The 16,117-nt window shown below is 39.8% G+C and overlaps 1 protein-coding gene across 9 annotated transcripts in view; it reads right to left on the bottom strand.

The window, feature by feature from the left end:
• The window catches only part of rasal2 (RAS protein activator like 2), an 81,283-nt gene that overhangs the window by 16,806 nt on the left and 48,360 nt on the right, over window positions 1-16,117 (bottom strand). For 8 of the 9 annotated variants that reach the window (XM_034303955.2, XM_034303953.2, XM_034303954.2 and 5 more), the window contains 10 exons: window positions 14,012-14,165; window positions 13,557-13,655; window positions 12,719-13,273; window positions 12,421-12,565; window positions 5,551-5,695; window positions 4,476-4,712; window positions 4,028-4,229; window positions 2,904-3,103; window positions 1,892-2,741; window positions 107-238 (listed from right to left, as the gene is read on the bottom strand). In XM_034303955.2, the coding sequence (XP_034159846.2) occupies window positions 107-238; window positions 1,892-2,741; window positions 2,904-3,103; window positions 4,028-4,229; window positions 4,476-4,712; window positions 5,551-5,695; window positions 12,421-12,565; window positions 12,719-13,273; window positions 13,557-13,655; window positions 14,012-14,165 (2,719 nt within the window). The remainder of the gene's footprint in view (window positions 1-106; window positions 239-1,891; window positions 2,742-2,903; window positions 3,104-4,027; window positions 4,230-4,475; window positions 4,713-5,550; window positions 5,696-12,420; window positions 12,566-12,718; window positions 13,274-13,556; window positions 13,656-14,011; window positions 14,166-16,117) is intronic. The other variant, XM_034303951.2, reaches the window with a different exon arrangement.

The raw sequence follows: 16,117 nt of genomic DNA, 5'->3' as shown, positions 1-16,117 counted from the left end.
TGTGAAAGTCATGCCTAGATAGCATATCTTTCATAAGTTTTATAAGTTGGCATAAGTTTTGGTCTTTTATTGGAGCAGTTTTGTCTCTTGATGCTTTGACAGGTACCTTCTCCACATGTTTGCTTTCCTTCTTGCTCTGGGTTTCCTCCTCATCCTCCTCATACTGGCCATTATTCAGCACCCATGCTGCCGTCCGCTCAACAGGAGACATGGTGACTGACTCGACAGGAGAGTGCACCTGCATGCATGCATGTATATATATACACATCGATCAGCCATAACATTAAAACCATTGACAGATGAAGTGAATAACATTGATTATCTTGTTACAATGGCATCTGCCATCTACAATGGCAAGGAGTGGGATATATTAGGCAGCAATTTAACAGTCAGTTCTCAAAGTTGATGTGTTGGAAGCAGGAAAAATGGGCAAGCGTAGGGAGAGAGCGACTTTGACAAGGGCCAAATTATGATGGATAGACGACTGAGTCAGAGCATCTCCAAAACGACAAGTCTTGTGGGGTGTTCCTGGTATGCTGGACATTCACATATGTGTATGTGCGTGCCCAAGGCTCACTGATGGACGTGGGGAGCGAAGGCTAGCCAGTCTGGTCTGATCCCACAGAAGAGCTACTGTAGCACAAATTGCTGAAAATGTTCATGCTGGCTATGACAAAAAGCTGACAGAACACAGTGCATCGCAGCTTGCTGCATAGCCACAGACCGGTCAGAGTGCCCATACTGACTCATGTCCAGCGCTGAAAGCACCTACAATGGGCATGTGAGCATCAGAACTGGACCATGGAGCAAAGGAAGAAGGTGGCTGGGTCTGATGAATCACATATTCTTTTACATCATGTGGACAGCCGGGTACGTGTGTACGTGTGTACGTGTGTGTGTGTGTGTGTGTGTGTGTGTGTGTGTATCCCGACTTTGACTGTCCCACTTGCTTCTTTTTTCTGCATGCAGAACCCAGCAGCCTTCATTAAAAAAAGGTCAGCCTGGTGCCCTACTTCTGGTTGAATTTCTCATAACTTGGAAACTATTCGCTGCTGCTAAGGATGGCCCCAAATGGACAGCCTAAAGTTACATGAGATTACTGTGGATGGTACCACTTAGAAACCATGAAGATGGCTGTGGAGTTCAATTGATATGAACAGTTTTGCTACAATGGCTTAGGACTACAATTGCCGTGACAGCTTTAGGACTGCAATTCCCACGAACAGTTTTGCACTCAAGTCTCCACCAGTGAACAGTTGATAACGTCAACAAAATAAACTTCAACTACAAACTATAATGAACTTTTGTGGTTACACAATTGTATTTTTTGACCATATAGTATACAATTATTTATAATCGCACTACCCGGTCTCACACAGACGAGTATAGGTTCCCTTTTGAGTCTGGTTCCTCTCAAGGTTTCCTCATATCATCATAGGGACCTTTTTTCCTTGCCACCGTCGCCTCTGGCTTGCTTATTAGGGATAAATTCATAAATTTAAAATTTGTAGCCTGAATTTAGGATCTGGCAGACACCTTCACTTCTGTTCTGCTGCCACTGGGACACAACTGCATACCAGCATAAGTACTATGTATGTCTAAACTGTTTAATTTTGCTGTTTAACTATTAACCACATCTTCCAGATTTATTCTGATACCTTTGGTCTCTGTTCATGCCACAATCCCATACATGAAAGTATACTGTGTATGTGTGTTTGCACTGCTGCACACACTGCTGTGTGTTTGTATAACTGAATGCATATATACTATATGGCCAAAAGTATGTGGACAGCTGACCATAACACCCATATGAGGGGTTTCCCCAAGCTGTGGCCACAAAGTTGGAAAAACACAGTAGCCATATAGTGTAGATCCAAATGAATGTGCATACCTGTCTGTTAGTTCTGTTGCTTGGGATGGGGCTGTCTCGTGAGCAGATGGACTGCTGTCTGGAGCTAGCTTCACTTTGCTGTTGTCGGTCCATATTGACACTGCTACTGCTGCGTAGTGAGATGCTATATGGTAGTGAGCGTGACACCCCTCCATTTGTTCTACTTTGCTGTTCCACCTTTACAATATGTGCTGTCCCCGCACCACTCTGTCTGGCTACAGCCATTACTTGTGGCCCTGACTGGGTGTCGACTAGGGCTGTATGCCAGCACGGAGAGGGTGCTTCCTCCTCCTCGAGACTGGTGGTGGAGGGCAACTTTTTCCTGGGTGTAGTGCTGGGGCTGGCACTGTGCAAGCTTGCTGTGCTCAGGTTCTCTGAGCTGGAGTGGGCCTGAAGTGGCGCCTGAGATGAGCGCAGTGCATGCATGTTGCTTAGCTGGTATACAGGGTTCTGAAAGCAGAGTGGCTGTAGGCTGCGCTGCTGGCTTAAAGATGGTTGCAGAGGCCGGCAGACCTGTGGTGCACTCTGAGGTACGTTTTCCTTTAGCGTGACCACTTTGGCCTGCTGCTGCTGTGGATGGTGGTGATGGAGGTGAGGAAGAGGGGGAGGCAGTGGGTCGATGGACGCTTGAGAACCTATGCGGCCTATTCTCGGTGGGGCTTCATGAAGAAGGTGGGAGTCCTGCAGGTCCATCAGGGAGATGCTGCGCCCGTTAGGCAGGTGGCTCTCTCGCTCCTTGTCAGAGAAGCTCATGCTGTGCAGGGATGGCTGCTGGCACAGTAAGGGGGGCTTTCCACATGACAAAACTTCTGTATGTTCTTGCACTGGAGATTTGGCATTCCGAATTTCACTGTGAAAAATAAAAACATAAGGAAAATCCCATAAGACTCACAGAACCCCAACTGCTCAGCTGCCACTGCATATGTGAGCTATTAAATCAATTCTAAATCCTCTCACGCTGGCAAGTCCCAATAGCAGAAGCAGTGATGTGCTTACAGCAAAGGCTATTTACCTGTCATTTGGGTCCTCAAATATCCCCTGCAGTCCCGAAGAGATGCTGCCACTGATATTGTGGGTGGAGCCATGGTCTTGGAAACGTCTTAGCTGCTGCTGGATTGGTGTGGGGCTGGACAGTGAGCATGTGATGTCACCCAGGATGCGTGGCAGAGGCCCCAGTTTGGCCACCGTCGCCTGCAGGAAGGAATTGTCACCCTGGGGTTGATGTGTTTTTTCAGCCCAAACGGTTTAAGGAAGGAGATGGCCAAGAGACACCATAATGCATTGGTGGTGGTGGCACAGCAGAACCATGAAGACACATTGTGTCGGGTGGAAAAATGGAGAGAGCAAATGAGAGGAAGGTGGAAAAGAGAGAGAACAGAAGATGGGAATGGGGACACAGAGAAAAAAGATTTAAAATTAAGAATAAATAGAAAAAATAATACATGCTTGCAAAAATTATGAGCCATTCCAAAATAAACCAATTAAATAGTGGGATTGAAAGGTAAAATGCAGTGCATGCATCAAGGCCAAATATCAAGTCTGAATGTCTGTGATGCAGGAAGGGCTAATGACCAAAGGTAAACATATCACAGGGAGGGATTAATGAAGTCAAAAAATAATCAGGCTACAAGGGTGAGGACCAGGAGGTTTTAGAGTTGGGTTAGAGAAGTGGGAACCAGGAGTGTACCACTCATTTTGATCCTGTTTACATGAGCACTTTAACCAACAACATATTGTAACCTGTGTTGTATGCAATAGTATGCAAATGTAAACACGAAAACATGGAATTCACAAATCATGTCTAATATGAAAGTTAGCAAGTGGAGGGAAGTGTCAGTGCATTTCAATGAGTTCAATGGGGAAGAAAACCCATACAAACACATCCCCATGCTCTATCATTTGGCACAGAGCCCAAACATGAGTAGGGCTGCAATAACTACTTGATAAGTTCAATAAATAAAAAAAGTAAAATAATTAGAATAATTGAGATCTCTCCCACAGAAGAAATTCCCTCTTCTTGACCATGGTGAGTTATGGATTTGAAAAAATAAAATAAATTGAATAAATAGAAAGACCTCACATAAAATGCACGTTTCCAGAGGTGGTGCTGCAGTGCCTTAACTGACAGTTCTGTACCTTGTCTAGCTGAGACACCACCTCCCACAGCAGGGCATGCAGCAGCGAGAGCTCACGGCCTAAGTCAATATATCCCTCAAAGCCCGGTGTGTTGGAGATGGTTTCGAGGTTGGAGATCTCCAGCAGGAAGCGGGTCATGCCTGCCCACTCATGCTCCAGGAAATCATTCATGAAGGCCATGTACTCCTCTTTGTTGCCAAACCTGAAGACAACATGATGAGATAGACAATACATGATTTATGGAATTTATAAACATATATTTTTTTTTTTACACCTTTTCACAATTTCTGAAAGGTCTGAAGAAAGAATGTATTTCTAGAATGTATTAATCACTAATTCAGAACACCATGATATTTATTTCTAGAACAGTCTGATATGTGAACATCTGAAATTCTAGAAATATAATTAATTAAAGCATGTATACTCCATGTCAAGGGGTGTTGCATACTTGGTGAAGTTGGCAAGGTTCTGGATGACTTTAGCGATGAGGGTGAGAGTACGTGAGGTACGGTCATCAGGATATTCCTGCATGAGGTTGAAGAGGGACGGCGACATGATGGCTGGACAGAGAAAGCGCAGAAACAGCGAGGCACTGATTAGTCGCTGGCTGATGTCCTGCTTCCCCCGAGCATGGCACTGTTGCTTCCATGAGAAAAACACCTCCTTCAGCTCACGTGGAAAGACACTAAGTGAGAGAGAACACACAATATATAAAAGAGAAATAGGTCAATGAAAAGCAGGGTAAGGAGTTTTCATAATCCATGTAAATCCATGCATCATCTGTTCAATCCACATTAGTTTTGAAATAAAAAAGGAAAACAAAAAAGAAGTCTTTTCTTTTAATTATAATTATTTTTTTATTTTATTTCCGCAAAACAAACTATTTCATACTTAACAAGCATTCAAATCCTGAATTTTCTCATATTCCATTTCCCGTTGGAAATGGGAACTATGGGGAAAAAACTCAATTCCTACACACACAAGTCACCAGCAGGTTTGAGGATCTGAACAGGGAAGACATAGGGAAAATAGCTAAAAGATGCTGGAAAGATGGCATCATTGGAGCTCATATATACTCATACCATTGTCAATGTACAAATGTTTGACAGTGGAATTACATACACAGATATCTTTGCCAATCTGGTTCAAGTCAGTGTAGAGAAATGTTTGGCTATGAGTGTATGCAGTTTTGCCAAGACCACAACTTGAGAAGGAAATGACAAGTATGATGAAAGTGGATCACAACCTCCTAGGAACAGCAGTAGCCAAGTCACTGAGGTACATTTGTAAATTTGGCAATTCAGGTCAACACTGCATATACATATTCACCACAATGATATTATGGGCTCAACAAATTACCTAATTTATTGGCCAGGCCACTGCCATTTCTATGAAGTTGTCATCTACTTGTCCTCTCTTCCAGGTCAAAACTGATGAACTGTTGGCATGTATATCAAAATTTCAGGATATAAGACCAAAATTCTACAACATGTACAGAGACTGGATTGTTGAGTTCAGTTTACCAGTAGGAGTTGATGATCTTGCAGAAGGCTAGCTCACAGCACATTTTTAAGTTGCTTTGGTGTTCAGGCAGCTCACTGCTGGGGCACTTTGATGGATCCACCTCACAGTTCTCGTCCGACTCATACAGAGCTTTGATAAACTCTCCTTAAAAGCAGAGAAATGGAATGGGTTATGTCTCGATAGGTATTGGTTATCTATCAAATGGCACACATCTACTGAACAATCAGATATTTATTTTCGGTAAATCAGTAGTCAACCAATACCATTATTTTGGTTTGATGCATGTTAAAAGACAAACATTGCCAATCACAGGACCCCCCATATAGAATTTTTTTAAATACAGAGATAATTGGCATGATTTTCATGTCCCTGTGTGAATGGTGATCTATATGAACTATATGATAGCTATAGTAAGATGTGAGCTTAGTGTTTGCCCAAGAATCTAAAGCTAAATTTTCTAGCTTTTAATGATTAAATTAATCCACAGCTTAAGGAAACCTAGGAGATAGAAGTGGCATTCACTTACAGTGCATCACGCAGTATGATTATACCACTCCTAACCACTGGGGTGGTGTTTCAACACATAGATACCTTCTTGTGTGCAAGTGCACACATTCCCTTCACTTCTTCTCACCTTCATGCACGTTAGGCATTTCTCAGACTGTCTGCTTGGGCCTACGGTTGGAGCTACGAGTGAGCCTGCTCTCCAAAGATGGTGTTCGTCTCAAAGTTCTTCAGTCGCTTACGAGATGTTGGATTAATGTACGTTCCACTTACCTCACAATTACCTGACCATCATACCCATATGTGCTTGTTGAAGATCTCATTTCATATACATACATATATTGCAGAATGACAGAAAAATGTCTATTTTCCTATATTGTTTATATCCCCAATGCCACAAAAGCCACTTTTCTGCAGCGGATTTACATCACCAAGGTAAGAACTATGAGCTACTAGTGGTGTGCTGTAACAAAAACAAGCATGGAGAGCGAAATTCCCCACAGCACTCTGACACAGAACAGACACCAGCCCAACTAAAAGATGAGGTACTTGTTCATAAAAAGGTAGATACTTCTGTCATTTGGAAGAGGTTTGGGTGTAACAAATCAGACACTGACCAGAAAAACTGTCATTTATAAGGTTTGCCACAGACCAGTCATGAATGCATGCAGTTATTTGTATAGACAATTTCATCAATTTCAGAGAAAAAGTAATATATCATTATATACATCATTTCAAGATATGAAACGATCCATTTCGTGATATAAGATTCTTATCCGTATGAACCAGTCTCACGCAAGTGAGGAGACCACCATGAAGTGAGCAGAGTGCAGCTGTAGGTCTTTTAAAATTACACTGAGCCATATAACTAAAGTTAGCAACAACACAAGTAGCTACCATAATATTAGCTAGCAATGTTACGTGATTAAGTGGTTTTAAATTTAAATTAAAATTTTATATCTGGATTTCTGTAAAGCTGCTTTGTAACAATGTCCATTGTTAAAAGCACTATACAAATAAAAATGAATTGGAATTGAAAGTAGTGGCTGCACACTCAAAGGTGTAAAGACCCCTTTATAATTTGTAAATAAAAAGAGATGCGACCAACCTAACATGAGTAGCCTAGCAATCTGATGCTACTTGGCTGTAATATGACTAAAGATTGGATTGATATAAGCCAAAATCTTATTCAATTATTATGGATTAGAACTAAAAGACAGAGTGTGCTATTTGGCTAAACTAACAATTTCAAATGGTGTAATTCTAGAAGATCCTTACAGTTTGCTGTCCTGTCAGTGGCTAAATGATCATAAGTGGTGGCCTAGTCTGCAATGACCAGACATATACAGTCAGGTTCATAAGTATTTGGACAGCGACACAACTTTAGTAATTTTGCCTCTGTACACGACCACAATGGATTTGGAATGAAGCCATCAAGGTTTAACTGAAGTGTAGACTTTCAGCTTTAACCCTTTAACTGTCACTCATTAAAATAGGTGATGAAAAAAATATTTAACCATAAATACCTATTACTAGAGCACCAAATAATTTCTAACAGTTTTTTTCATAACTTGACTTTTTTTTTTTTTTAATTTTTACATTTTTTTTTACTAGAAATTATAGACCTCTACCATATGGTCAGTTTATGGTAATCTCATTTTAATCTCTCTTTAAAACCTTAAAACAGTTTATTGCTTTTTTTTACACTCCATCAACATGTTTTTGGTATGTAAATATCCCATCAGTTACAATGGCTAGGTACACAAATCTGTATATATTGACATATACTTCTTCATATGGCATTTCTGCTTTAAAATCAGGCATTGTTTGTCATTTTATATGTTTAAACTATTTTGATTCTGTGAACAAAAAACACCTTTAATTCCAGGTATCACTGAGTTCATTTTTGATTACATATTTCATAAGGAACATATCAGTAACTTGATTTTATACACCTGTGGCCATGGAAGTGATTGGAACACCTGAATTCAATGATTTGGAGGGGTGTCCCAATACCTTTGGCAATGTAGTGTATATGTGCATAATAAGGCAAATGCTGACATATAATGTAATAAGATAATATTGTGTTTTAGTAATACAAAATAAATTCCATTGTATTTGTTTGCCCTGCCTCCTGGTCATTTATACATTTTACCGACATATCATCCACACGGTTGTGCATATTTTTGTAAAATTCTGGCACAATGGATTTAAAAAATTTTTGATATTAAATACGATATTCCTATTCTTTAAGGTCTCTTCTATCTGAAAAACATCATGGTTTATCCCTTATCTACCAAATTCCTGCTTTATGCCCTAATCTTTGGGGAGTGATTTGTGGTGCTGCCCCTGCCGTCAGAGTGGGGAAAAGTGCAGGAACTGCTGCGGGATTGAGGTCTGGACTTTCAACACCTTGATTTTTTCTTCTTTAGCCATTCAGATGTTGATTTGCTGGTGTACTTGGGATCATTGTCCTGTTGCATGACCAAATTTTGGGCCCACATTGCATGACCAAATTTTTGGGCCCACATCACAGGCTTCACATTTGTCTCAAGAATATTCTGGTATAAAGTGGAGCTCATTGTTGTCTCAATGACTGCACGTTTCCCAGGTCCTGTGGCTGCAGAACAAGTCCAATTCATGACCCCTACACCACCATGCTTGACAGTTGATATGAAGTGTTTGGGGTGATACCCCGTGTTTAGTTTTCACCAAACACGGCACTGTGCATGATGACCAAACATCTCCACCTTGGTCTCATCAGTCAAAGGATATTGTTCCAGATCTTTTGTGGTTTGTTCAGGTACAACTTTGCAAACCTGAATTGTGCTGCCATATTCTTTTTGGAGAGAAGAGGCTGAGTCTAATTGTTTGTTTACAGAAGTTGTTGAGGACCACATAATTGTTATTTAGGCCCTGATTAATAAAAATGCAGAACTGAAGGAAGGTGTACTTTCTTTTTCCTGTGACTGTAAACATAGAAACTTCATTTATACTAGAGAGAAACCGAAGAAATGCAATTCTCTTTAGTCTTATACCTCTGTTGTTTGTGAGCATGTTCAAGACGTACTGTTTTATGATTACAACATCGAGGACGTCAACATTGCGGACTGATTTTTAGGCCGAACAATGTTAGCTAGTTAAATGTCTCCATTATAAGAAACTCCTCCGTAAGAACTTGACCTAGATATCTAGGGTTGGCTAGGTAGTTTCTTGATGTAGAGTTTAGGAGAGTTAGTTTTGTTAAATTAGACGTTAGCTAACTAGCAAGCTAAGGCTCTTAAATTCTTAGTAGCACGCCAACTTGCTTGTTACTTAGCTGAGATGAAATGGACACTGCAAAGATGGAGCTCCTTGGACCAAAATTATTCCTCCTTATCCTTCTCCTAATTGCCTGTATCCACAACCATCTTCTGTGTCTTGGAGAGGTATACGATAGCATGCACGATGCGTCATCTTAGACAACAAATTTTGGCTGACCGAGTGATGTGTCTCACTCAGAGGTCTGGACTGGTTGAGCACAGTAGTGATAACATCACGTTAAAAAGCTGAAGTGTAAGTAATACAATACAACAGAACAATACACACCACAAATACATAATTCAACAACTACATTCTACCCTACACCCTGTGCAAACATGACAATTTAAGAAACTAAAATTAGCATCTCATAGTCATGTGTGCATTATATATATAAAAAATTATTAAACCATTTGCAACTCACTTCATGCTTTCTGCCGCTGTATTTCTAGATCACCAAGCTTAAATGTTAAATTAAGATGAAGATTGACAAAATTGCAGTCATTAATACAATAATTACAATTAGGTTTATTCAAACAGTAATATATTGACAATATTGACTCCTGGTAGATGTATATTTGCTTGCTTGTCATCTTCTTGTTTACAAATCATCATATTAGTCTTTATTTGTTTACTTTTAAATTGCCTCTTTTGTTACATCATATTGCAGTTCACAACACAGCAAAAAAATCTGATGTTTCAGTCTGCATTTTCTTTCCCCTGCATAAAAGTGGTGGACTAGATACATTCCAGACACCACTACTCAAGAAAAAAATCTGTCAACATTAGAGGTGTGAACTACATGTAGTTAACTCCAATAGTCTGAATGTGCTGTTCAAAAAAAAAAAAAAATCAACATAAGCACCCGTGTAAGCCAACTCTGAGTATGGTCCAACATGCAGGAATACAACATGGACTGGAACATTCACAGTCAGTTGTGAGGGATGTAAGGTTATGAGTTTATTGTGAAGGAGCATGTACGTGTGTGCAAAATTAAGAAAATAACTTTGGGTAATGGTTTGTATGTGGATAGTTAATGCATAAGAAGATACTGAATTCATAATAAACTTCTCAATAAACATGTAACTATTGCCAATTCAGCAAATTCAATCAGTAATGCAAAATGATTACTGCAAAAACACATAACTGCAGAAGCACATCACATTTTGTGTTGGTTATAGATCTTACTGTTCAAATCAGTAAAGTAACGTTCAGGTGAAATGCCCATGCCTGAGTAAATAAAGCAGAGTGCAAGCTTTTTAGTGGTTTGGGATGGTTCAATAAATGGTAGCCTACTTACATTTTCCCTATATACATACAGAGCTGTGAAAAAGTATTTGCCTCCTTCCTGATTTCTTCTATTTTCGCATATTTGTCACAAATAATTGTTTCAGATCTTCAAAGTAAATCTAATTTAAGACAAAGACATCTTGAGCAAACAAAAAATACAGTTTTTAAATTTAATTTTTCACAGTTACTCAAACAATTAACCAAATTTAATTGATAATTGGGTTCAGTTAGACTAGACACACTCAGGCTTGATTAGCGCCAGCTCTGTTGAGTCTAAACATCACTTAAATAAAACTTTCCAATGTGAAGTAGGTTAAAAATTCTCAACAAGCAGCACACTATGCTGCCATCAAAAGAAATTCCGGAAAAGATAAAAAATAAAGTTCTTGAAAATGATCAGTCTGGAAAGGGTTACAAAGCTATTTCTAAGGCTCTGGGACTCCAGCAAACCACAGTGAGAGCCATTATCTCCAAAGGGAGAAAATTTGGAACAGGGTTAAATCTTCCCAGAAGTGGCTGCCCTAACAAACGTCCTCCAAGAGTACATCGACCACTCATGCAGGAAGACCCAGATGAACAGCTAAAGAACAGCAGGACTCACTTGACTAAAGTAAGGTCGGAATTCATAATTTGACCATTAGAAACAGGGCAAAAAATGGTCTCCATGGGATAATTGAAAGGCGAAGACTACTGCTAACGAAAAGGAACACTGGAGGGGAATATTGGCAAGACTACCACCAACATGCCAAAAAACATTTGCTAAACAAACACCTTGATAACCCCCCAAGCTTTTTGGGATTATGTTCTGTGGACTGAGGAGTTAAAACTGGAGCTTTTTGGAAGCCAGGTTACATCTCACGTAACGCTAACACAGCTTTCCAGAGATAAGAATATCAGCACTTATCGGAAACATTTGGTTGCAGTTGTTGCTGCTAAAGGTGGCACAACACTTATTAAATTTAGGGGGCAATTACTTATTCACAGGAGTGATATAAAGATGTTGCATAATCTTTTTCCTTCAATAAATGATCATTTAAATACTGTACAGTGTTTTCCGTTTCCCCATGTTGTTCTTGTCTTACATTACATTTTGTATTACATTTGGCCAATGGTGTCAATGGGCATGTTTATGCCAGAAGTCTAGTCCTTCTTGTCATTTATTTATATACCAGAAATACCCTTAAAAATACTTCAAACAGGAAGAAAGCAAATGAAAAAACTGTTTCAGACATTTGACCTTGCTGTGACCTTGACCCTGTTTGGATAAATTTCAAAAGCTAATCAGCTGGCTACAGTGATCTCCATATAAGTCCTATAATCATTCAACTACTCATTCTTGAGATATCACACTAATGAGAATCTTGGATGGATGAAAGGACAACCTGAAAACCCGAGCATTTGTTTATAGTTTATTAAAAGTTTTTAACAACATGATCCGTATCATGATCCGTAATTTTAATGTCATGCTTATAAAGGATTTAATTACAATCCAATATTGCAATTTTATCTGCCTTTAACCTAATTGCACTCTACATACTGGTCTCCACTCAGGTTGGTCAAAGAGTAGTACTGAGAATCTGTCTAGAAGGAAAATTTTCTCAGTTTATTTGAGCTCCACATGCTCAATTTGTGTTAAGACTAAAAGTCTTATAATGAAATTAACCTCTGACAGCTTTTCAGCAAATATTGGCAACATTTGTGCTTTGTACAGGGTCAACACAAGAAATTAATTTAAACAGCAAATACAAATCGTAATATGCTCACATGTTTCTTACCTAGGGCATCATGCAAATACTTCTGACCCACAAGTTTGAGGTACTCTTCTATGGCTTTGGTGGCTAGAGTGTTCTCCCGGAAGATCAACACGTCATGATCTGCACACCGATCCACCTCAGACATGACCAGGTCTGTCAGAAAGTCCTGAGGCAAAGTGACAAGGCATCATAAATTGAAGACAAACAAACAAGATAAAAGGAATGTTCAAGTGACTAACCTTGTCACTTGAACAACAACTGATAAACAATTAAAAGGAAACCCAGTGCAAAACAAGAGTTGAGAATGAAGGGCATGTACCTTTGCTCGGCCAGTACTCTGCAGTATATGCACGAGTGCACTGGCCATCTCCTCCTTATTCCTGACACTGATTACAGGCTCAAGCACTGAACACAGCATAGTGTAGTTGTTGGTGACAAACTCTGCAAATTCCTTGTACAGCTCCATGGGCAGGATTGCGACACTCTGAAAGCGGCACTTGATACGGATGGATGGGCCCCCGCCTTTCGCCTTGCTGCTGGTGGGTGTGCTCACTGGGTACCACTTCTCCACAAACTGGCGTCCACTCACGGCCTGCACTGGGATGTTCACCAGTCCAACATAGTTGCTCTTGTCTTTTTTCTTCTTCTTGTCAGCATCACGATACACATGCACAGTGACGCTGTTGATGGCAGGTAGACCACCGAACTCAAAGTGCTCACCCCAGAATAGGCAATCTGAGCGCACCTTGCTGGTGGTGCGTGCATACAGTACATCATCTAAGCACAGCTCACAGAAGTATCTCTTCTTGGGCGGTAAGTCTTTGGCCTCGATGATCCACAGGCGCAGCACATTCTCTGCACGCCGGCAGTTGTCCTAAGGATAATTGATGCACAATTTATCTTTCAGGAAGCTTTTAAAACACAAGCTAACTTGACCTGCTTCTGTTTGCCTTTGTTTTGCCAACATCAGGAGAAACTAGCACAAAGTTCATTTGACTTTAACAGTAAGCAACAGAAACCCATGAAGCAAACAGCAACACAAAGGGATAATGCCAACTAAACAAAATCCAGAGATAGGAAACTACACTGAGTTTTATTTGCTAGAAAGAAAATGTAATTAAAAAGCAAAGAAGATAGGACCTAAAAGCAACAGGTACCTTATTTGGTTGCACAGTCCTCCTGATGTTTTCCATCCATTTGTCTCTCTCAGAAGCTGAGGAACAGCTGAAGCACTTAGTGCCCCCTGAGTACGTCACCTACAGAAAGAAAAAGAAAAAGGAAAAAAAAAAAAAAAAAAAAAAAAAAAAAAAAAAAAAAAAAAAAAAAAAAAAAAAGAGACTTCATAGACCTCATAGCATTCAGATAAGAATCAAGTTGAAGTGTAATCCACATGTCTGAAAATGAGTTACGCAAGATGGCATAGGCTAGAGATAACTAACATCACTGCAATATACTGTTAAAACAACTTCAATAAAATAAGAGTATATTAAGTTAGATTTTCATAGCTTATATGAAACCCAATAACAAATAAAAACCTGAATAGTATATATGATAATATGAATATTATGTACGATAATATAGAAATATTGGCAGGAAATCCCTGAGACTGTACCTCGAAACAGAACTCCTGTCCCAGCACGCTGCTGTGAAGCGGTTTAATGTACACATCCTCCTCCATGCTGAGGTCTAGTGCCTCCACAGCACTGCTAGGACTGAGCAAAGACTCATGTGAACAGGACTCTTTCAGCTTGGGCAGGCCTCGTGACCTATAGCCATTACAAACATGTTGAACTGATTTGTTTAAAATGAACCATATTCAGACATTAGTGAACTAACTAGAACAATGGTATTGTGCATTATTAATTGAATCCTTTCCTTCAATTCTCATATCTGATCCTGCTTCCTGTCCTTGTAAATAGTCATGAGACATTCAGAGTGAAAAGGAAAACATGGTTAATTAAACAATTAGCTGTAAGCAATTTTGTTCAAACGTTTAGCTTCTACTTCAGTTACTAAACAATAAATAAAATACTTGACGGGAGCAAACTACATGACTGTAGGAGGAAGAAGGAGAGAGTCCTCAGAGAGGAATGCAAATATTCCCGACATACCTAATCTTTAAACGTTCTCAAATGCTCAAGCATTCTCCTTATTTCAACAAATATCAGTCACACAGCTGGAAATTCAGTAACATAGCTGGACCTTGCTGTTTTACAGGAAAAGAAAGCTAATACCTACGAAAAGCAACTAAAGATCCACTGGAGGGAGTCTCCCCAGAGCATATCAGTGGCTCATATCATCTGTGGAATCCACAATCTTCTTTACAGAAATAAATGCCTGTCAGCTGGCCGCTCCATATAAGTTGGAACCTACAGTGCAATAAAGGTGTGGCAGTAGGTGACTAGGCTTCATCATTCTGCTGAACAGCAGCTGATAAACAAGGGAATCGCTCCTGAAGCCCAGGAGAGTGTCGCTATGGGGATGCCCCTAAGAGGAGCGGTGGCCAAGGAGCCTGAAATGAGTGCATAAACATCTCAAACAATGCTGTCACCTACAGCAACACACAAACAGGCATAACCACACAACCATATCTACACTGGTACCAGCTGCTGTTACACAGCACATTCAAACCTCACAATTTATTAAAGAAGTGTCTCAACATGAAGACACGTCATACAATAATAACATTAGTGAATGTCAACAGGAATGACCTGAATGACCTATTAGGGATCTCAGTGCTAAGCAACATGATGTTCATGAATACACAGAGGTGCAACAGATTCTGTTTCCACTCAGTCTCTTTAAAAAATGTCTCGGCCTGAATCACCACTCTGGTATTTCCTGCAGTAAAGACTTGAATGAACTTTATGATGTTTGCAAACAAAGTGCCAAGAGATTTCCTGTGTCATTAGTTATGGTTGCCTCATTTGCTATTGCTGTAACAAATCTAAACAGCTCAACAGATGTCCTTAAGACACCATATTTCAACAGAACTGCAGTTTCTTTCTGTTTATGAATACAAGTGGCATTATGATCTAGTAATTGTTATTTCAAGGAAAGATAATCTCATGAAAGGTGCTAAAATAGTTTCAGCAGCATAACACACACCTTTTGGACCACATATAAAAAGTGCTGTAATTCCTACACTGTTCACCTGAAGTCTCTAAATAAAATTAAATAAATTATTTTGATGTCCTCAGAATTCTTTAAATATAAAGAAATCTAAAAAAAACTGCTTAATGTATAAGAATTGATCCCCCTTTCTTTTCACAGACTAAATTAGCACTCACTATAAATATGTTAATTTTAAATCCATCTGTGTCTAATTGTACGGTTGCACAAAAAAAAATACCACAGTCTTTGAGAGTTCTCACAGCTAAAACAGCAGATCAGTTTAGTTCTGCTGTCATGAGGAGAAAAGGTGGGGAAAGCTGGAGAAGGTTATAAAAAGATCAGCAAAGCTTTGAACCATCCTAGAAGCCCTGTGAAATCTGCTATTACAAAGTGGAAAAAACATGGTACAACCCAGACACTACCAAGTTCATGCAAACCTTCCACACCGAGCACCCAGGGAAGAAGGGGGATTGTGAGAGAAGTGTCCAAGAGGTCAGCTACACTGCTGAAGAAGTTACAGAGCTCACTGGATGAAATAGGGAAACCTGTGCAGACATCACCAATATCATCAGCTCTTCATAGATCTGGCCTCTGTGGGAGAGTG

The sequence above is a fragment of the Pangasianodon hypophthalmus genome, chromosome 4 (genome assembly GCF_027358585.1).
Source record: "Pangasianodon hypophthalmus isolate fPanHyp1 chromosome 4, fPanHyp1.pri, whole genome shotgun sequence".
NCBI lineage: Eukaryota > Metazoa > Chordata > Actinopteri > Siluriformes > Pangasiidae > Pangasianodon > Pangasianodon hypophthalmus.
This window is presented reverse-complemented; position numbering and strand designations above follow the sequence as displayed.